Raw genomic sequence first — 22,757 nt, 5'->3', positions numbered from 1 at the left:
CTTCATTTTCATGCATCTTAAAGCATTTTCTAATTTCTTTTGTGATTTCTTCTTTGATATACTGGTTATTTAGTAGTATGCTGTTTAATTTCCACATATTTGTTAATATCCCAAGTTTCTTTTTGTTATTCATTTCCAATCACATCCTGTCCTGATTAGAGAAGATGCTTGGTAAGATTTCAGTCAACTTAAATTTATTGAGACTTACGTCATGGCCTGAAATCTGGTCTAACATTCTGTGTGCACATGAGAAGAATGGGTATTCTTTTGTCATTGGGTAGATTTACCTTTTGGATCTTGTGTATAATGCTGTTCAATTCTTCTATTTCCCTGTTAATCTTCTGTCCAGTTGTTCTAGCCAATATTGATATTGAGGTATGAGAGTCTCTGAAAATTATTATCACATTGTCTCTTTCTCCCCTCAATTCTATCAGCCTTTATGGTGTGTGTGTGTGTGTGTGTGTGTGTGTGTTGCTGAGTGCATATATGTTTATAATTTCCTCATGGATTGTCGCTTTTATCATTACAAAATGTGCCTCCTTGTTTCTGGTAACATTTTGTTTAAAAGTTTATTTGTTTCCTGTTAGTAATACAGCCACTCCAGCCTTCTTATGGTTGCTGTTAGCTTTGAGTCATATATCTTTTCTGTCCTTTTACTTTCAATCTATTTGGGTCTTTGAATCGGAAGTGTCATAGCATATAGTTGGATTCTGTTTTTATTTAATCTAGTCGAAAATCTCTGCCTTTTGATTGGACTGTGTCACTCATTCACACTTAATATTATCATCAGTAGAGTTGAATTTACATCTGTCATTTCATTTTTTGTTTTTTATATCTCATATGTATTTTTTTATTTTATTCCTTCTTTGCCACTTTCTTTTGTATTGAGTGGATGTTTTCTAGTGTTAATATTTTAATTATTTAATGATTAATGTCTTTGCTCATTTTTCCAATAACAGAAAACCAAAGCTAAAAAGAATCTCTATCAGGCTCTACTTGCAGTCCCTAAAAGTAAGAGACTTCATCCTTTCTCAAGGTCCCCAATATTTGCTAAGGTTGGTGATCTGCCAGCAAGTGAACTTTCTCACTATCTTACCAGTATAATGTTGGGACCCTGTGAGCCATGAAATAGGCTCACCAGACCAGTCTCCTGGGAGGTCACTGTACACACAGGAAGTACAACTCTTGTTCCATAATGGCTACATGATCATAGCCAATTAAATGAAATTTTTTCTCAAATATAAAACTCCTTAGATGGCTTTGTTTGGTAATAGATTTGTCCAATTACATCGTGAGAAGCCTGACCCTTTAAATCTATTCCAGTTAAGAGTGCCTGGTACAATCTTTCTCACCAAGTTTCTGGGCCTGTCCTTTGTTGAGGATGCTTCAGTATGTAGCAGAGGACTTCAGGTAAACATGTAAAGAAAGCAAAAACTACATGTTGATTAGACTGAAGCCTCTGTTAACTTATTAGGCTAGACAACCACATCAGAATAGAGGAGAGTAAAAGCCTACTGGGTTATGGTTTTTGTCAGTGTTTCCTCAAGAGTGTACTGTGGACATGGGTACATAGACAAATCTTTTTTATTTTTTATTTTTTTTCAGCGATGCAGAGGGGCGGAGAGAAGGAGAGAATCCTAAGCAGGCTGCATGCCCAGCACGGAGCCCAACAAGGTGCTCAATCTCACAACCCTGAGATCACGACCTGAGCCGAAATCAAGAATTAGACGCTCAACTGACTGAGCCACCCAGGCACCCCCCCCAGACAAATTTACTTTTAAAAATAAACATGGGGAAGTTAGAATGTACTTTTTTGATTGGACAGCTTATCCCATTTTGTGGATTTGGTATATAATGTGAATCCTATAGCAGTAGTGAGCCAATTAAGACATAGGGAGCATTTCAAACATACCTAACTAATTCTACCTACTATCCTTCCTGATTGTGAATGACACATCATGGGTTACAAGGTGACCCATGGTATTTTAGCTATCTAGGAAGCACCAAAGATGCTTTGATAGGTAAAAACCCATTACATTTTTATAAACTATTGAACTGATCCTGGGAAGGTAATGTTAAAAAGAATTTTCAGAGAAGAATCATCCTTAGCTTAAGACAGAAGCAGAGATGCCTGGGAATGATGAATGGTTGTAGCTTGGCTGCCTGTTAATCAGATTGACAATATACTAGTACTAAATAGACATAACCATAGGCATCATTATACGGAACTTTAGCTATTTAAGAAATGAGGAACTTCTGTTGTTTTGTTTTTAAGTAATCAAGGGCATGACAAAGCACAAAACACAGAAAAGTTATGCTGATATATAATATCTGCTATTTGGGCAGATTATATAGAAATTAAAAATAACTTTATCTCTTATTTTCTTAAGATTTTTTATTTATTTGAGAGAGAGGGAGAAAGAGTGCAAGCATGAGCAGGGGGAGGGGCAGAGGGAGAAGCGACTCCACGCTGAGCAGGGAGCCAGAGAGATGTGGGGCTTGAGCCCAGGATGTCGGGGTCATGACCTGAGCTGAAGGCAGACGCTTAACCGACCGAGCCACCCAGGCGCCCCTCACTAGCTCTTGTTAAGAAGAAACTGAGGATATGAGTGCAGTCGGGCTGCAACATATCACCCCATTGATTGCCAGGGTTGATTCGGCTGATCTGGCTGGCTATGGGGCTGTCCCTTTCCTCCCACACCACTCCTAGAGCCTTCCTCCCAAAGCTGAGTGCAGTGGAAGAAGAAGAAGACCTTCGCCCATAGAAAAGGACCATTCTTGGATCAAGGATATATGAGAAGCTTCACTCCCCTGCTAGAACCTCCACACAAGCTCTCAAGGTCCATTTCTGGGGAACATAGGGTAGTCAAATAATATCTTTAAAAATACAGCCAATTTTGTCAAAATTTTAACATATTTCATTGTTTTCTTCTAGACTCATTATTTGCAGGCATTACAAACCAACGGAACAAAGTTTTCTTGTCATCAAACTTCTACAACCTACCCATTCAAATTTGTCTCTTGCTAGTCTTTCACATTCTGGCACAGTTTTGTTTTTTTTTTTAGTTTTTATTTATTTATTTGAGAGAGAGAGAGACAGCGAGAGCAGGAACACAAGCAGGGGGAGTGGGAGAGGGAGAAGCAGGCTTCCCGCTGAGCAGGGAGCCCCATGTGGGGCTCGATCCCGGGACCCTGGGATCATGACCTGAGCCGAAGGCAGACGCTTAACGACTGAGCCACCCACCCCCAGCAGTTTTTTACTTCAAGATGAAATGGCTCTTTTTCCCTTGATAACAAATTTGCACTCATAATCTTATTCTATATTTATATTTCTTTACTACTTCAATTCTTAAGATAGTCTCAATGGCCCATATAAGTTACAATGTTTTTTAGATTTATACATTTATTTGAAGAGAACTGGCATTGTTAGACTAGATTTTTCTTTTTGAAGAATGGTATGTTCATACATTTGTTCATATCTTATTTTGTGTATTTTAAAAAAGATTTTTTTAGTATTCATCGTATTGAATAAAATGGGATCCTTCCCATTTCTCTTTCTTCCTGCTTTATCAACATATTTTGACGCTTAACATTGTACGAGTCTAAGGTGTACAACATGTTAATATGATACATTTATAAATAGCAAAATGATTACTGCCATGGTATTAGCTACCACCTCCATCCCATCCCATGGCTATCTCTTCTTTTTTTGTGGGGAGAACATTAAGATCTACTCTCTTAGCACATAAATTACATCTTTTAAGCAATGTAACTACCTTCTATGTTCTCAGGTATGTAACTGTAGGCAAGTAACTGAGCATGGTTGAAGGATGAAAACATTTAGCAGACCAGCAAAGCAAACGCTGTAAAACCTGTTATGGCCACACACATCCCATTTGCATTTCTTAAACTGGCAAAATCGAACGTATACATTAATATACCCCAAGGGTTTATCCACTCTCAAACATATAAAAGTAGGAGGCAAAGGAGTGCGTGTGTGTGCGTGTGCATGCGTGTGCGTGTGTGTGTGTGCGTGCATGCATACCATGCTTGGTGATCAATGTTTTTGTGTTCTACCTTCCTTACAAATTATCCAGGCAATAATTTAATATCAGTCTAAATTCTTAGAGTGTAATGAAAGACCTTGGAAATTACATTTAAGTTGATATATTAAAGAGTAATATAATCATTGATAATACAAAAATTTCAGGAAATTCAAACTACTACAATCTCCATGATCAAACATAAAATGTGCTCCATCACTCTATTACATCATCTCATTTTATATTCTTCGCGGTTTCACGAACTGATACCACTTTGCTTTTTTGTTTGCTTATTTATGATGAACATTTCCCCCACTAGATGTCAAACAATAAAGAAAAAGAATTTGTCTTCCTTGGTACCTAGAACATGTATGAGACTTTCAATGAATAATTCTGAATAAAGAAATACACGAATGAAATCTTTACACACAATAATTGTATCAGACAAAAAAAAAATTGTATCAGACAGAAGGAATAGGTTTCATTTTACTATTTTGCAAGTGAGGAACTGAGGCATTAATGATCATTTAGCTACTTAGACTTAGAATTTTGGCTTCCTGACTACCAATCCAATATACCACATTATTTTCCCAAACTAAATAAATGTACTTGTGCAAGTGAAAAATATATGAAAGAAGAAAATTCTTGCATATGTGTGATTCAGTGAGAGGGTTTTCTGAGATGAATTGTGTTCTAGTGGGGGCCCCCTGTAGGCAGTATTTTGGTAGAATGCTGTTAGGCTACAACTTCTTTGATTCAAATTCCCCCCCACTATCAGGGGGATCTCCTGTATTATTATTATTATTTTGAACTCTTAATGGTTTTCCCTTTGGAGTACTTGTAATTGAGGACCAAGGAAGTGAAATCTAAGTCGTTCCCTGGGTTTTGCTGTAACAAAGCTTGGTACTGAAATTGGCTATTTTTTTCCCCTCCTCCTACCCCAACACAGCATCCATTATTCCTCTCTTCCAAAGTCCTCTCAGCAAAATCAACCCAGCTGAGACAGAGCTAATGTAGTACGTTTCCTGGGTTATTGTTCAATTTTCTCTTTTGGCTCGCTTTTTGGGTGCCAGGGCAAATCATTATTAAAGAGACACTGACAGACTGTGAACTGAGAAAGGCAGACTGAATTTTGCTAGTGCGGGCTGCAGCCCTGGGGTTCTGCGTTCTCCCAGATGGAAGCCAGCATTCACACCGGGCACGGAGTTACCAGGTGTCCATCCAGAGTACTACCCTACTCCTTCCACTAACCAGGGAACACTTTGTATTAAATTGAGATTGTCCTCCTTTAGCTTTTTTGTTTTTGTTTTTTTCTACTGAGAGTTTTCTATTAAACTATTCAGAATTGTGTGGTACTTGTTTGTTTTTAAGATTCCACACGTCTCTTTTGATGAAAACATGTTGGGTGACATTTCCTAGAATTTTTGTCAAATCATTTCTCATATCAATTCCTTTCATCCTCATTGTTTCCCCTCTAAAAAACCCTGGCATCTGGTAGTGATGATTTAGACGTCATTTCTGCTGACCTCATCCCCGACTCAGAGAAGACAGTAGGGGGTAAGGTCAGCCCCCACACCATATCGGATTTAGGCCTGGGAAGGCAGTATAGTTCTTACTAAATCTACTGGGCAAAGGAAGAAACTGACACACAATTGGGCTCCAAGACTCCTCAAGGTCACACTGATGGTCAAGGCCTGAGCTCCTGTTTTTTAGAGCAAGACTGAAGAGCGCTCGACAGCTGAATTAAAAACTGTGGGTCCCTGTCCCTGGTGCATCCCAGAGGCGGCAGGGGATCGCACAGCTGCGTTGTCCTGCGTGGAAGCTGGGCCGGGAACTGGCAGGGCGTGGAGTCCTCTCAGAAGCCAGCTCTGCTGGGCTCATGAGCACCCTGGATCGGGCCATTTCACTGTTGTCACAAGAATGAACAGGATGCTCAGAGGCGTGTCACGGCAGACAACCAACCAGCTTCACACTGGCGTCTAAGTCCGTCCTCACAGCAGGGCTGGGACACAGGTGTTACTAGCCTCACTTTCGCGAAGCCGCTTGTCAAGGATCCTACACTCAGTGCACTGCCAAGCAGGAGCTGAGAGTCTCGGCCCCTCCTCCCAAACCCATCGGCCACACTTCGGCCGGAAAGGAATTTGGAAGACGCGTTTTCGGTCAGCCCGAGCCTCCCGGTTCACGGTAAGGAGAGCGGGGATCCGACGGCCGAAGCGATCGCGCCGCCCTGCACGCGAGCGCGGCGCGGGAGGCCCGCGGGGAAGCCGGGTCCCCGAGATTTCTCCCCCCGGCTTCTCCCCGGGGCGGGGGCGGCCGCGGGGGGGGCGGGGGCGGGGCGGCGGCGGAGGCCGGGGGCCCGGGTTTTCCGGGGGCGGTCCCTGGCGGCCGCGCATTCCAGCGCCGCCGAGCGCAGCCCGGGGGCCGAGCCGCGCGTCCCGGCCACTCCCGCGCGCTCCCGCCGCCTTGGGCTCCGAGGTCCCGGCACGTGCCGCGCCGTGACCCCGGGCTGGGCCGCCCCCCGCGAGCCGGGGAAAGCGCTCGAGCCGTCCCTTGGCCCGAGCCTCCCGCAGACCCGGCGCGATCCGGCTGCGGCGGGGGCCGCGGGCTTTCCTGCGAAGCCGCTCTGCAGATCCCCGGGTGAGTGGGGCCATCGGGTGTCGCGCGTGGGGCTCCGTTCTCCTGTGGTCCCTAGCCCAGCGTCCTCCCAGCTGTCCTCCTCTCCTTACCCCTCTTCTGCCTCTTTCCTCCCCCGTCATCACTTCTGCGTTCCCCTTTTCTGCTTCTCTCAGCCCCGAAGTTGCAGCCACCTCCTCGGCCGATCTGGGGCCTCGTGGGAGCCGCAGCTCGCGTGGGTGAGCCCAGCCCCGCGTGGAGGCGCCAAGAGTTTGAAGTGGGGTGTGGGTTCCCTTGGTCCGGCACCAGCAGTTTCCCCATCCTGTCTCCCGGCCCTGTTTCTCCATCTGTGAAAGGGAGAAAATATCCTTGGCGTGCTGAGAGAGCGGGTGTGCAGAGTATCATGGAGAGAAGCCTTCCTTCCAAGGGCTCCCCTCCTCCCCCCTCCCCCTCCTCTCCTCCTCCCCCCTCCCCCTCCTCTCCTCCTCCCCCTCCTGCCCCCTCCTCCTTCTCCGCCCCAGCCCACCTGTTTACTTTGGACTTGGTTGTTCCAGTCGTTGCACCCCTGCTCTCCCCACCCCTCCACAACTTCCGTGAGGATAAAGACCGTCTGTCCAAGCCTCATCTCCGAGGCCTCCTCAGCCCTTGGCCCAGCGCCTGGCAAATAGGTGCTCAGTACTGTTAACGCGTGGAAGAAGGGGCGGTGTAAGCCGTAAAAACCTGCACACCTGTGGGAGGTTGCTATCTGAGTGGCCAGGTTGGACTCTTGTTCCTACAGCTCCGCCCTTTCTTCCTGACTGGCCTTGATCCTGTTGGCACGCGGTGGGGGGGTGGGGTGTGCTCAGGAGTCTCCCGCTTCTCTATAGATTCCTCAAAGCTCTCGGCCATGGTAGTGAAAGCTGCTCAGACGTTGAGGTCTCAAAGATTCCTTGAGTACCTGTGGTACCACGGCTGTGGGGAAGTGGGAAGGCTTGCAAATGCCTGAATGGGGGTTGGGGATAAGGGTGGGGGTGGGAAGGACAATTCTCTGGAAGTCAGGAGACACTCGGAGTTACCTTGATGAGGCATTTTCCCCATCTTGACCTCGCTCTCTACATCTGTAAAATGAAGTGGGGATGGAACAGACGGGCACCTCCGGCTGAGCGGGATGTGCCCTTTGGGTTCTGCAGGGCAGCCAGCAGTCCCTTGAGCGCAGGCAAGATAGCCCAGCTGAGCCTCAGGACATCTGTACTTCTGCAGCAAGGTCCAAAAAAGCCGAGGAGAAGCACTTCACTGCACCAGGGACCTCACATTTCCAGCCGACCTGGGGTTATGAGTCATGCCATGGAGGTCACAAGTCATGCTCCATCAAATGTTCTAAACAGTGACCTCTCAGGGCATCAGAACCATGGGCTCCCCTGCATGAAAGGTTTGGGGATTCCCAGTCGCTGGCATAGCCTAAGAATCACAGAGCTGGGGTGAGGTGTTTGAGACATACACCAAATTAGAGAGCTTGGGGGCCTTATGTGGTTGGGTCACGTACGGGGCGCAGGTGTGACAGGCCAACGGGGTAAGTGGCAGTCTCAGTTTCAGGTGCCTCCCTAGCTGTATGCTGATCCTTGTTTAAAAAAAAAAAAAAGTGCTTCTGTTTCTTCACTGTGGTTTAAAATCTACAAATAAAGGAAATGTCTCCAAGGAAAGAGAATCTTTATCTTGATTGGTCTCACACTGCCGCTATTGGCAGTGGAATCAAAGATGGACATGTGTACGCACACTCACAGTTTATGGGAGTAAATGCTGGTATTACCACGGCCTGCAGACACCTGCCCCGATGGGCCAGACAAGCCAAATGATGTAATAATGATCATACTTGAGGGGCACCTGGGTGGCTCAGTCAGCTCAGCCTCCGACTCTTGATCTCAGCTTAGGTCTTGATCTCAGGGTCATGAGTTCAAGCCCCATGTTGAGCCTACCAAAAAAAAAAAACAAACCATACTTGACATTTACTGAGTGCTGACCACGAGCCAGGCATTATTCTAAGCATTTTACATGTGTTAATTCATTTAGTCTTTACCACCATCCTATGAGGTAGGGACCACCATTCTGTGCATTTTATAGTTGAGGAGACTGAGGTCCAAAGAGAGTGGGGAACTCACCCGTGATCACAGGAAGCTGCAGTTTGCACCCAGGCGGTTTGGTTTCAGGGCCTGCGCTCTGAACCGCACTGGAATTATGGGGATCTGGGTTATTAGATCTTGTTTCTGTCAGTTACTCGCAGGGTGACCTAGGGGACGGTAAGTAAGAATTTGACAGCCACTGGACTAATAAATCACTAGGGACCCTAGTATCTTTCTGCCTCACTAGGGAAACAGAATGGTGTACATCCAAGAGAAAAGCTCAGAGGTAGCCAGGAAGGGGAACAGGCCAGAACTATCCCTGGCTAGCATGGTGGACAACAGCCAACCAGATTCAACAACTACACTGTGTACTTTACATTGCTTCATGGTGCATAGCTCTAGTTTCCTTATTTTATTGATTTGGACTGTGATTGGCTGATTGGACATGCGGATTGCTGGTGACCAACTACATAGGATCAGAGAGAATGAAATGGAGGAGGGAGAAGGAAAACAGAAAACTGAACTCCCCAAATCAGTTTCAAGTACTGCTGACCTATTTGTGGCATACCTGGCACCAGTCCCTGCCCCAGGCAGACATTGATAATCAGGACTTTGCACCTTGCAATCTCTGCAAGGCTAGGGAATCCTTAACTCAGTGCTCTGGACAGCTTCTGCCAATTGATCGTGAAGCTTTGTTTCTTGCTCTCCCAGATTTTCCACTTCATTCCTCTGGGGGATGGTCTGGGAAGTAACAAATGGCAAAACGGAAGACTTTTTTTTTTTTTTTTTTGAGCATCCTTGGGTGGCATTTTAGGAAACACCTAGGGGCTTTTTAAAGATTCTTCTTCTCCACCCCTTGCTCCTTTCTATTTTTTTCTTTAATGGCCTTCTACCCAAGACCATCCTGGACCTGGGGCAGGGCTCTAGGGGAGGAAGGATGTCAGGGGAGCAGAGTGAGACTTGGAGATCACCTTGACCACCCTTTCCAATTGGGTGGAAAGGAGAAGGAGGCCCAATTTGAAGGAGGGACTTACTCAGGATCACACAGTGTGGTCATTTTCTAATGTTGTAACAAATTACCACCAATTTAGCGGCTTCAGAAAAATCAGATTTATTGTATTACAGTTCTACAGGTCAGAAGTCTGGTATGGGTCCTTCTAGAAGAAAAGGCATCAGTAGGCTGAGTTTCTTTCTGGAGTCTTTAGGGGAGGATTTGTTCCCTGCTAATTTGAGTTGTTGGCAGAATTCAGTTCCTGTGGCTGTAGGACCAAGGTCACTGTTTCCTCTCTGGCTGTCAGCTGGGGGCCATTCCCTGCTTCTGCAGGCCTCTGCACTCCTTGGCTCGTAGCCGGTTTCCTCCGTCTCCAAAGCAAGCGATGGTGAGTCAGGTGCTTCTCATGCGATATTTCTCTGACCCTCCTGCCTTCCTCATCACTTTTAAGGACTCATGCGATTAGACTGGATCCACTTGGTGGTCCAAGATAATCTGATCTCAAAGTCTTTAAATCATATCTGCAGAGTCTTCACCTCTGTTTTCATGACTCTGCCCTCTGAGTCATGCTTCCTTTTTCATAGTCACAGTTCCAGAGACCAGGACCATGGACATCTTTGAGGGGCCGCTGTTCTGCCTGCTGTATGCATTTTTGGAGATTGACTTGTTCCCGATCACATAGCTTGGTAGGGGATTCACACCACTCTGGTGCCCTTGCAGCTCTATCACTAACCGTCCCCCCACCCCACCAGCCCACCACCATGGAGAGTCTCGTTTGTTGGCCCAGCACACAGCAGGCTCTTAGTCACTGGCAAATAACCGTGATGGATGGTAGAGGCTTAAGCAGGATGCTGTGGATTTGGCCAGGGCTTCTCTGCTGGCTCCCTGTTGGTTTCTAAGACTCTGTGACTGGCTGGGTCTGATGGGTACGTGCAGTCTTGAATAGTTCTGGCTGTTTTCTGATCTCTTTGAAATATCCTGGTGTTTTTCCATTTTTCCAGCCACAGAATAGCAGACGGAAACTCAGACAGAGAACACGTCTTTAGACTGTTAAGAATTTTGATGGAGACGGAAGCCAACTGGGGTAAAATGAGAACAGAGCCCTCCTCGGGGACCTCGGGTGATTGGACAAAGTCCTCTGATTTGATTCATTTCACATTTTTGATAGTTGTAAGTCCTGCCCGTCCCTTCCTCTGGCCCCTGTCTTTGGAACAGAGGTCCCTAGTGAGATGGCTTGGCTTGGTAAATGCTTGAGGCTATTACAGAAGGGGAAGAGAACTGTCTCTGAGGGTGAATGGGAGGTGGGGATGGTCTCACCCGCAGTAAGGCCTGGGAAATCCCCTCCCTTTTTATCAGCTGTCCATTCTGAGAACAGAGAAGGAAATGTTCCTACTGTGGACAGCAACTCCCCCACCCCTACACTCACCTCAATGCCCAGCTCTGGAGCGCAGGTAATCCTAGAGAACGTTATTCTGAAAGGTCAGTGCACCTCTCTCCTCTGCCTGGTATGTACAGGCTAGTCTGGGAAAGGCGGAGGCCCTCATAATCCTCCCTGAATGTACAGAGAGCCCAGAAAATGATCAAGTCAGAGGATGCATTTTGTTTTAGAGATGGGATTCTGACTTTTAAGATCATGGGGCGAGGATCCTTTCTGGACAGCTAAGTTCCAACTAAGCTCACATCTGAAGTCCTCCCGTCTGTCTGTATTCATTCCCTCATGCATCTTGGGTTTATTGGGGCCGTCCTGTGTGCCAGGGCCCGAGAGCTGTGCCGGGGGTATGGCCGGGAACAGGAGGCAAGCCTTCTGCTCTCCTTGTGCTTGCATTTGAGTGGGCAAAGGTGGCCAGAAAAAACACATACACACACAAACAAACAAGCTAATTTTAGTTTGTGAAAAGTGTCTGAAGACATTAAAACAAGGTCTGAGATAGAGAATGGCGGCTGGATGAGGGTGGTGATTTAACAAGGTGATTCTGGAAAGGCTTTTCCAAAGAGGTGACATTTAAGTTGAGGTCCTGGACACTGAGACAGTGGTTGTTGAAAAGCAAGATCTGTGGGGAAGAGCATTCTAAGAAGAGGGAACAACAAGCACAAAAGTCTGATCAGGACATTAGCTACCCCAGGCTAGAAAGGGGCCAGTGGGGCCTCTTCTCAGGACTTCACTTGCTTTCTCTGTCTGGCCTCGATGCTCCATTCTTCTCAGATGATTGCACCAGCTCCTTCTGAGGGTAGAGCCTTAAGAAGGGGTCCTATCAGCGGAGTGATGCTGGTAAGGCCCCGAGTCTGCTCCCTGGGTGGGAACAGTCAGCCTCATTCTCCCCATTTGGCAGGTCGCCCAAAGAGATGGCCCCTGCGCCGGTGACTCAGAGCTGGGCTCACTGCCCCCTCTCTGGCCTCCGTGCCAGGCCACACCTGCAGGAAGCCACCTGCCTCTGTCTGCTTTCTCTCCCACTTGGGGATAATTAAGCCTGCCAGCCAGCAGGAAGTCATTTCTTTTATTGCCTTCTTCCTCAGTGAGCTCCTTGGTGGTAAAACCGGTTGGATAACCACGGACAATCCCTCAAAAGTCATCTGCTAGCTGCAGCTCATATGTGCAGGGTGTGCTTTTCCTGTGGGAGATCAAAGGCAGGACAGACTCTCAAAGGCTCTCTGTGTGGATGCAACTATCCTTGCGCTTTCCTAGATCAGCCTCGGAGCAGTCATGGCGCCCCAAATAATGGTGGGGCCTCTGAACGCTCTGAATTTAGGAGCTGGGCTATGTCCCCCAGCTCAGTTTAACATGGATGAAGTCCTTACTGTGTATCAGGCATGGTCCGCAGTAAGTGTTCTGTGTGCCTTAGCTCATTCAGACCCCATGGCATCCCAGTGAAGTAGTCCTGTTTCCATTTTACAGATGAAACGGAAGCTTAGAAAGGGTAAGCCTCTTGCCAGAGCCACAAGGACTACAGATGCCCGGGCACACACTGTATCTCACCACCTCGGGGCTTCGTTGATGTATCTATTCTACTCATCCTGCCTTTCCCTTTATTTTTTTCCTTTTGAACACCTACTTCTCTTCAAAGCCTATATCAAAGTCCCCCTTCTTTTTAAAGTGTTGTGTTTTACTTAGACAAGAACAAAGGAATGAAGACGAATATTGTTTGGAGCATCTGTTATGTTTCAGGACTATATACCTATTGTCTCGCTTTATCCTCACAAAAGTAGGGTGCAATATAGTGCTCTTAGTGTCCTTATTTTAAAGATGAGAAGACTGAGGTTTAGAGGTTTTAAGTAACTTGCCCCGAGTCACACTTCTGATGAGGCTGGAGAGCAGGATTCAGATCACGATTGTCTTACCTGCAGTCTCTCTCTTTCCACTTCCTCTTCTCCGAGAGCACGTGGTTTGCACCTTCAATCTAGGAGTGCCCTGCCTTGTATTGCAACTAGCAATGCTCCGTGATGTCTTTTTCCTGCAGAAGAGGGTGAGCTTCTTAGGGGCAAACATCTCCATCTCTGCCCCCACTCCTCGATGCCCAGTGTGAATCACAGCGCTGTCCGTGTTGCTACGCCACCTGTTTCATGCTCAGACTGGAGGAATCTGTCAGGTTGATCAACCATGTCATTGGTTGATTAAAAAAAAATTCATTAATTTAGATTAAGCCTCTGTCATCTTTGTTGATAAAGTGAAGACATGTGCCAAATCAGGGATACTAAAATTCTAACTGGTTGTCGGGGGGGAGGCTATTTGCTCAGGTGCGTGATCCCTACGGCCGGGAATTACTGATCATGGAATGAACAGTCGTGGAGTGCCCATCGGGTGTCAGAATACTGCCCAGTACTATGTGTGATCCTCCCATGGAATTCTACTAACCTTACAAGGCAGATACTATTATTTGCCCATTTTGTTTTTGTTTTCAGCTGAGTAAATGGAAGCATTAGGAAGTTTGATAACTTACCCAAGATAGGTCAGCTAGAAAGTGGTGGAACCACACTGAAACCCAACCAGCTGGCCTCTGAGCTGGGGCTCGCTCTTAACGCTTTAGAGGGGAGACTTCCCCCCTGTTTCCAAGTATTCCCTCCGTTCCCATGTACTCCCCTCTCCCGACCAGCATCCAGGAGCTCGGCGGGGCGGGGGGGGGGGGGGGAGATGGAGGGAGGGTGGGGTTTGAGTTAAGCAACATGTATTCAGTGCCCCTGCCACTGAGTAGAGAGGGGGTGCGTTCTGTGAGGAGAAGGCGCTGTGGTGGCTAAAGTCCAGGCCTCAGCAGAGCTGGAAGCCAGGCACGGTGTCCAGTCCTTCATCCCAGACGCGTGGCGCTTTGCCCCACCTTGTGGGATCCCCCACAACCCAGTCAGATGCCAGTGTCTCTTCCTCTTCCCTGTCAGTCTCACGATGAGGAATGCTAAGTTACAGTCTTCGCCACTAACCTTCTTCTCTAGAGTCATTTGCATTCGGGCCTTGAGCCAAAGGGATGGAACTGAATTCTCCAGTGATTCTGACAGGACTTATTTTTGGTTGAAGGGTGTGTGTGTGTCCCTGGAAAACCATCTCACCTGTCCCACCTACTGTGATGTGGCCTCGGGCTCTGGGCCTCAAGGCCCCCAGTGGCTTTTACACAGTAAATAGGTAGAATCAAGAAGCCTGTCCCTCCTGCTGCCTTCTCCAGCCGGACTCCTTACTTTCTCCCGGCTCCCATCTCAAACAGGAGAGTGATGGCATTTGAAAAGAGCGTGCAGATCAGGAGGCTCGAGTTCTCCCCTTAGTCCTGCCCTTAACCCGCTGTGTGACCTTGGGCAAGTCATTTCCTTCACCTGTAAAATGGGAGGGAGGCTGTATGGTTTAAGCTAGATAGTGTCTAAATTCTATGTAGATGTCTAGAATGCCGTTACGTTGTAGGGATTTCTTCTCCACAGAACAAACCCAGGACGAAATAGTATTGCTGATTTAGTTTTCTGCTGCTGCCGTAAGAAATTAGCACAGATTTGTTGGCTTAAAAATACATTCACTGATCTCACAGTTTCCCTGGGTTCAAACACAACCTCGCTGGGTCCTTACAAAACTTCAGTCAAGGTATCAGCCAAGTTACATTTGCATCTGGAGGATCAATTAGGAAAGACTCTGCCTGCAAGCTCATTCAGGTTGTTGGCAGGTTTGTTTCTTGCAACTCAAGGCCAGCAGAGCAGTGTCTTTGACCTCAGGGAAAGCTTCAGCCCTCTTTTAAAGAACTTTCACCTGATTAGGTCAGGCCCACCCAGGATGCTCTTTTTGTTTACTTTAAAGTCAGGGGATCTGGAACCTTAACTACATCTGCAAAATCCCGTCACATTTGTTATGTGACCTAACCTAATCCCAGGGGTAGCACCAGGGAACAGAGATTATGGGGGTCATCTTAGAGTACTACTTACCACAATTGCTTTATAGAAATATCCTCTTTATAGTTCTGATGGGAGCATACTAGAGCCAACTTTCTGTTTTGTGAGTTAGGTCAAATGACTTAACATTTGAAATCAGTTCTAAAAACTATTTGTTCTTACACTAAAACTATTCTGCTTTGAAGTTTTTTTTTTAAGATTTTATTTATTTATTTGACAGAGAGAGACACAGCGAGAGCAGGAACACAAGCAGGGGGAGTGGGAGAGGGAGAAGCAGGCTTCCCGCTGAGTGGGGAGCCCGATGCAGGGCTCGATCCCAGGACCCTGGGATCATGACCTGAGCCGAAGGCAGATGCTTAACGACTGAGCCACCCAGGCGCCCTGAACTTGTTTTTTAAATGCTGTATATTGTGCTTCCCTTTATTCTCATGTAATTATCCTCAGTTATTTTCTTCCAATACCATTAAATGAATATATATTACTACATAATTGAGAATTCTATATATATGTGAAATATAGCACAATATATATTCCCATTATATATTAAATATTCAATTTAATATTATATATATTAATATATAAAAATTATTCCCAGAGGAAATAATTTAAATGTTAACTTTTTATATTTAATTAGTTTTGCTACTTTCTATTTGAAGTCATACATTATAGAAAACTATTAATTTAAGAACTCTTCTATGTCCTTAGCTGATTTTAAAACACTTTTTGTTCTATCAGTATTTAAGAGAGTTGTGTTGAACTCCCCCACTGTAACTGTGGCTTCATCTATTTCTCCTTATAATTCTGAAATTCGGTTCAGAAAAATTAAAAATCATTTTGTCTTTTGGTATCTCTAGTTATAGACTGCATATCTTTTCTTAATTCTCTAAATCCAGAGTGCCTTTGGCCAAAAGCAATGAGTCTGACCTGGACTTAGGACAGAGCTATGGATCTGGCATATTCCATGATCTTACTCCTGGGTCTGTGTGGAGACTTTGGAGATGAGCATAGGGTCAGGAGACCTGAGTTTGAATGTCAGTTACTTAGCTTTATAATCACTAGCCAGTTAACCTCCCTTGGCTTTCATTTCCACACCTGTAAAATAATATATCCAATCCACGATTATTGTGAAGGTTAAGTAAGTTAATGTGTGGGACGAGGCCTCGCACAGTACTTAGCACTTGGTATTTGTTAAATGCTGGCTTCTGTGATCCTGTTTTTGAGGAAATAAGAGGAGGGGTACTTCTCTGTGCTTCGTGGAAGTGAGTTATATCTTCTGAGTAAATAACAGTAATTCCTAAGGGAGTATCTTGTATATAGCAAGTACTTGAATGAATGAATGAACGAACGAACGAACAAACAAACGAACATCCTGGAGAGAGTTACTTGTCCTGATGGTGCTCAACCAAAACCAATATTACTTTGTCAGAGGGTGAAAGCCTCTTACTAGGGAGTGATTCTCATGATTGAAAGGTGGATAGATAGCACAGATTAGTCACCTGGAATTCAATTATTCTAAAACTATTGACTTGCAGGAAATTTTAACTTTTGAAATTTATATATGTTTTTTGGTGGTGCTAGAAAATTTGCCATATGATAGAATTGGCTGGAACAATTATTCTTTTTTTTTTTTCCCTAAAAAGATTTTCAGTTGCTTATGAAAACTGGCCTCTCACAGGGCTGGTGGTGTAGGGCCCACATGGCATCAGTGGCTGACGATACCAGTGGCTTTTTTGCTTGTCAGCTCAGAGTGGTGTTAACACAGCTTCTTAGACAAACTTATATAGAACATATGTCGGCATTTATTTATTCATTTAACGAAGTCATCAGGAGATAAAGTATGCCAGTTTAAATTAACCGGAGTTTAGGCCTGACTGCTGTTTTACCTCCCGTGGTCATAAAAACATCACATTTTTATCTGTGATAAGGTTAAATCTGTGATATGAATGGTTTGGGCCACAGTCTGACATGACCCATTAATCAGAAACAATAAGTAGTGTATCTGCAAAGCAAATGACAAGCAGCTTGATCTGTGGTGATTAATTAGATGTGCCAAGAAACAGGGTTTTATGTACTCACAAGGAGCCATGCACCCGGATGCCAGATAGAGGTCGAACAGAAGTCAGCTAGCAGAAGCCTGAGTCTTGCTTTTTTTCAAGGAAAACTTTCCAGCGTGCCATTGAAGATGCTGAACATATGCTTTACGTAGTTCTTATTTTGGGGACACAACTTTCCTTTCACGGTGGGGAGAGGCGTTCCATGGGAAGGAACAGCCCGTCGGAGGGGACACGTTTGAAGACTGAGAAGGTTGAAACAAGGAGTGAGAGCTCCCTGTGCGCTCGCACACCTGGTCACGTTCATGGCCAGCCTTAGAGCCCTGGAACAGTAGTGGTGCTGAGAGGACCCATGGAGAACATCACAACCTGTGGTTTTCAGACTGTGTTTTGAGGAGCCCAAGGGGTTAAGGGAAAGCTGAACAGCTGTGCTATACCAAGCGAACAGGCTGTGCTAAGCAGGGACACCAAAATAGCACCTGGGAAAATTAGTCTTATGTGTTACGGTTTAGTGTTGCTTTTAGTTTGAATTGTACATGGGAAGGGGGTGAGCATCCTAATCTCTAGTGCTTAGGACCTCTAAGGATATTTATCCAGCCTCGCTGGCTGGGACCCCAAGCCCCTCCTTTGCCTCCTCCCTGGCATTCTAGAGCAGCTCTGTGTTTATCTGCTTTTGTGATCAGGGTTTTAAATAACACCGTGTGCAAAAGAGTACAATCTAGAGTGCATTGCAGTACCCAGAAAAAGTTTCATTTATTCATCTACTTGCTCTATTCTGTTTTGTGTTGCTTAGGCAGTGAGTTGATTGGATTTATGTCTTTGAATGATTATTCTGGAAGAAGGTGGGGTTGAAGGTGGGAAAAGACCTCCGGACCTCTGTTTTGCTCTCTGTGAAATAAGGCTGGTGTAGCTTCCGTGGTTCGTGATGGTGAATGAGCCCTGAAGCCTGAGTTCCTGTAAATGACAGGTTTTCCATGTGAAAGTCAGCCAGGGAAATTATTCCTGGCATTTGGAGTCACGGAAACTGTTTGATGTTAATGGGTTTACCAGAAAGGGCTTTCGTGGGGTTCTTTTGGCCCAAGGCAGGCTAGCTGTTGATGTAATCAGGAGACCACAAAGAATGATTTCTGCCACCTCTGTCCTTCCTTAGCAGTGCATGGCTCCTGTGACTCATGCTTCTGAGGCTTGGCCTTGGGAGTAAGGGATGACATTTCTAGGGCTGAGGCAGGGCCAGCCTATCTCCCTCTTCGGCACGCCCCAGCCTGATAATCCCGGTCTCTTTGGGAGCCTTGCCAGAGGCTTCTCCTTCATCCTGGGCCTTGCCTAGGTCTGACCAGACTGGCTGCAGAGCACCTGGGAATCAGTTGCCAAATCACAGTGCTGGAGAGAGTCGTAGCAGCCTTAGAGATCTGTGGGTCTGGGGGTTCCCAAAGCTGGCTGCATATTGGGAAAGACGGTCTCCTCCTGTCCCCTCTTGAGTCTAATTCAGTAAGTCTGTAATGGGACCCAGAAATTAGTGTTTTTTAATACTGTCCTAAGATGGTTTTCACTTGGCACAATATAGGGCATTTGGTGACCACTTGATCAGGCTCATACTTGAATTTTATTGGACCATTTTCCCCTCAATCCAGTGGACTTCAGAAAATTAAATGAGACATGCTCATGTTTAGAAAATTCAAACAGCAGGAAAACATGAAGAATGAGAAGCAAAGGCTTCTCCCACTCCTAGTCTGGCCCCCAGGTAATCACTATTTAACACTTTCTTTGGATTCTGCTCATAAATGATTTTACATTTATGTACTGTCCCCCATCTGTCTACTTAATTCTACAAAATCTGAGCCAGAGGAATAATCCTATGCACATTATTCTGTACTGTACTTCTTTCCCCCACTTAAAATGTTCAGAACTCACTGTAGATCATCATTCTTTTTAGTAACTATTAAATACGTTAATATTTGTAACACACTTGGAACAATACTTGGTGAATAGCAAGCACTAAATATTTGTTAAATGAGTGAATGGTGTACCAATATATGGGTATATGCTATAGTACTGTTATGGACACTTGTTGCATTGGTTGCTGTAACAAACAATGCAGAAATGAGCATCCTTGTGTGTATATCTTGGGGGCTTTGCCTTGGATGTGGCCATCAGCAGCTTACTTAGTGGGGCAAGAGTGGGCATGGAGCTAAGGGCATTAGAAAGGAAAAGGTGTTGATTAGGACAAAGCAAGGCATTGGACTAGAGTTGGAAATTTTGTCTGGAACCTAGAATCACAGAAATACAGATCTCAGATCTCAGACCTAGAAGGAACCACAGGAGAGTGTTTGTTCCAGCCTTGTGCCCTCTGGGCAGGGAATGGGTTAGGTCTGTGGTTCGGTTCCCAAGTTGTACGCTGAGCCCTGGGAGCCACAGTGAACTCATTGGAAAAGTGTATGGGTGCTGCAGGATCTGTAACATTTTTGACATCCCTCAGACACTGTGCAAACAACTAGCTTGAGAAAGTTTACAGGTTAACGTTAACCTTATTTCATTCCCTTTGGCGATGCTCTATTTTGTGAAGCTGAGTTTTTGGTGGCTGCCAGGATGCAGCAGGTGGTATGCACAAATGAACGGGCAGTGGGCAGTGGGCATGGCATTGTCGAATCTGACCCCAGAGTCTGCAAAGTGGTGCAGTGGCTGCCCACTGCCCACGTCCCATTAGTAAGTAACTGGTGAAGAATGAAATAAAAATATTTTCTTTTTTCAATGTGTATGATTTTTTTTCAAGCAGCTACTACTCTGTTAGGACATAAATGCTTACTGACTTGTTTGAAGCTAACTCCATAATAAATGGAACTGCCAAGTATTTCTTTGGGCCCGCAGAGCTGTGAAAAAAATTACTAAAACACTAAGGGTGCTGTGAATTGAAAAAGTTTGGGAACAACCGATTTACCTCTTATCCATCAGAACTCTTGGGTGTTAAGTGGGAGAAGCCACGCTAACTCCGGCTTAAAGGCAGGGAATTATTCGTTTCTGTGTCTGGGGTGTCCAGGATTGTAGATGGCGTCAGACCGCATGGGGTTCGGGTCCTGAAGCCTCCATTTCTCCTTCCATCTCTAAGAGGGGCTGTCTACACGTGGGTGAGACAGCACCCTGCCTGTCCTTTCCAGACTCACATCCTTTTGGTTTAGCAGTCCCCAGCAGAAAGAATCATCTTAACCAACAGCTTGTGCATAAAAGCGCTGGGAGGACTTGGGCTGCCTCGGCCGGGCTCACTTGCCCAGCCCTGAATTGAGGCTATGATTGGTGATGGCCAAGCCTAGAGCACATATCTACCCTTGTGCTCAGGTGAGCGCCTTCGCTAAACCACACAGAATAGGTGGGTTCTCCACAGAAAAGAGTAGGTTTAGTTGCCAGGAGAATGGGAGAAGGGAACAGGACCAAAGACAAATTAACAGATGAGGGGCCAGACTGGTAGTGTGATAGTTCCATAGTTAAACACGGAGGCTCTGGAGTCCCATGCATCTGGCTTCACTTCCTTGGGCAAATTAACTACATCTGTAAAGGCTTTAGAGTCCTCATCTGTAAAATGGAAATAACTGAAGATAAAGTCCAAGAAATACAAAAGGCTGACAGTAATAGTCCCCGCCTCATGGAGGTGGTGGTTTAAGGGAGGGCTAAGTGAGTTAATACACAGAAAGTGCCTAGCATGGGGCCCGGCACGGAGGAAGCCCTCGGTAAGTGAGCCCATTATTCGTATTGGTCAGGTAACCTGAAGAGCACAGAGGTGGTACGTGACCCAAGCTTCTGACTCCCGGAGAGGGTGCAAGATAGTCACTTCCTCTTTCGTGTCTGTCGCAGAGTGAAGCAGCATGGACGCCGTCAGCCAGGTCCCGATGGAAGCCACGCTCCCCAAGCACATCCTGGATATCTGGGTCATTGTCCTCATCATCCTGGCCACCATTGTCATCATGACCTCCCTGTTGCTGTGCCCGGCCACTGCGGTCATTATCTATCGCATGCGGACTCATCCCGTCCTCCATGGAGCCGTCTGAGATCAGATCTCCTAAGAGGGGCAAGGGAGTGATGTGGACGGTGTCTCCTCCCCCAACCTCTTCCTTCTCGGAAAAGCAGCAGGAGGGGCTTTGGAGTGTGGACCCTGGAGCCTGCCATGTGAGAGGAGATTGGGGTTCTTGTTTGGGTTTTGCCGCCAGCCAGCTGTGTGAGTTCAGGCAAGGGACCTAATTCTCTGGGTTCCAGGTTCCTTCCCTTTTAAATGGGGATCATGATCCCTGCCCTTCCTACCTCAGAGGGTTGCAAGAACCGATGACTTGGTGGAGGTTAAAGCTGTTGGTGAGTGTGAGCAGTTACACAGGTGTTATTGCTAAATGCTGAGAAGCTTAGAAGAACCAAAGCACCTAATTGCTGATGTTGGCCTTCAAGGGGGCGACGAAGATGCTGGGGGCAGAGCAGCCTTCGCCAGTGCCCCCCCAGGTCAAACGAAGCAAAGGCACCCTGTCCTCATTCCAAGGGGCCCGCAGCACTTTGGCTCAAAGTCATTTTCTTTGCAGTGCCACTCCCTCAACTTTGTAATTTGGAGGGAATTGAGCGTGGCAGGGGGAGGGAGATGGGTGGGACTTCCCAGAACCTTCTCTGTGCCAGAATGTCTAGCCCTATAACCATCTAGAGGAGGCTCCGCCATTTCTTGGCAATGCCAAGGGACCTGGGGTGATGGGCTTCTTTCTACATTGGCGTCTCCTCACTTTGACACTCAAGCAATGTTGGAAAACACAGGGTGGCTGAGTGGCCTGGGCAGCTTTCAGGATCTCCAACCCCCACCCCCACCCACTTGTGTGCCCCACACTCGAGGAGCTCTGTGCCCCCTGCCCCAGCACCCGCTGTAACCAGCTCCATGGTGTGAGTGTAAGCCCTTCATTCCCTCCCACCAGCAAGCACTGCAGCCAGTCTAAGCTACAGATTTTAAGAGATGTTCCCAGGACTTTTGGAACTGTCTCAAAAACAATGGTTATTTTAGATGCTATGCTCTATATTTATAGAGAGAGATTTCTGGACCACTCAAGCTCCTTGACCAAAATCAGGAGTATCTTGGGATGTATTAAATTATGTAAAAAGATAGCACAGATATCAGAATATTGTGTGGAAGTGATGCTTTAACTTCGGTCTGACTTCTTTGATGTATACAACCAATTTCCAATAAAGTGCTAGAATGAACATATCTGAGGTCTTTAGAGAGCACTTATTAAGCTCAGAAACTCGGGTAAAATGATTCCACTGAATTTATGGGCCTTAGAGACCGTTTGAATGTAAGAACTGAAAGGGAAAGAGAAGAATCCAGTCGACTTTGGGGTTCTATCTTCGGCAAGTGGGTAGTTGGGCAGTTTGCATACACATAGGATGCAGAAGGAAGAACAAATTTTCTAAGTAAGCGATGAAATTTGTATTAGACGTGTCAAGTTTGAGGTGGTTGTGATCTTTAGGCGGGCACTCTGAGGGTGCAACTGGAAACCTGGGTGTGTTCTTTGGGAAAGATTTTATGGCTGGAGTTACGCTTCGGGGGATCATCTGCATACGGTAGATATGCCACACAAGTGGACAGGACCACCCAGGC

General features: G+C 46.1%; 1 protein-coding gene across 2 annotated transcripts; it reads left to right on the top strand.

Annotated features, from left to right (window-relative positions):
- Positions 1–5,582: 5,582 nt before the first annotated feature.
- SMIM3 (small integral membrane protein 3) lies at positions 5,583–22,364 on the top strand. Of its 2 annotated transcripts, none has more exons than XM_028106710.2 (2): positions 5,583–6,227; positions 20,990–22,364. In XM_028106710.2, exon 2 carries the CDS (start codon positions 21,001–21,003, stop codon positions 21,181–21,183), a length of 183 nt encoding a protein of 60 aa, XP_027962511.1. In that variant the 5' UTR covers positions 5,583–6,227; positions 20,990–21,000; the 3' UTR covers positions 21,184–22,364. The 2 variants fall into 2 exon arrangements, with proteins under 2 accessions (XP_027962511.1, XP_027962512.1); XM_028106711.2 differs by lacking the exon at positions 5,583–6,227 and adding an exon at positions 6,479–6,680.
- The last annotated feature ends 393 nt before the right edge of the window (positions 22,365–22,757 follow it).

This window comes from Eumetopias jubatus, unplaced genomic scaffold, assembly GCF_037043125.1.
Source record: "Eumetopias jubatus isolate StellerSeaLion01/CBP00866 unplaced genomic scaffold, mEumJub1_p1.0 scaffold_5, whole genome shotgun sequence".
NCBI classification, from domain to species: domain Eukaryota; kingdom Metazoa; phylum Chordata; class Mammalia; order Carnivora; family Otariidae; genus Eumetopias; species Eumetopias jubatus.
Note: the sequence above shows the minus strand (reverse complement) of the source record. Positions and strands in the feature narration are given on the sequence as shown.

What these genes read in the sequence shown, in the direction of transcription:
- SMIM3 (XM_028106710.2), top strand. Translation starts at nt 21,001, where the DNA reads ATGGACGCCGTCAGCCAGGTCCCGATGGAAGCCACGCTCCCCAAGCAC.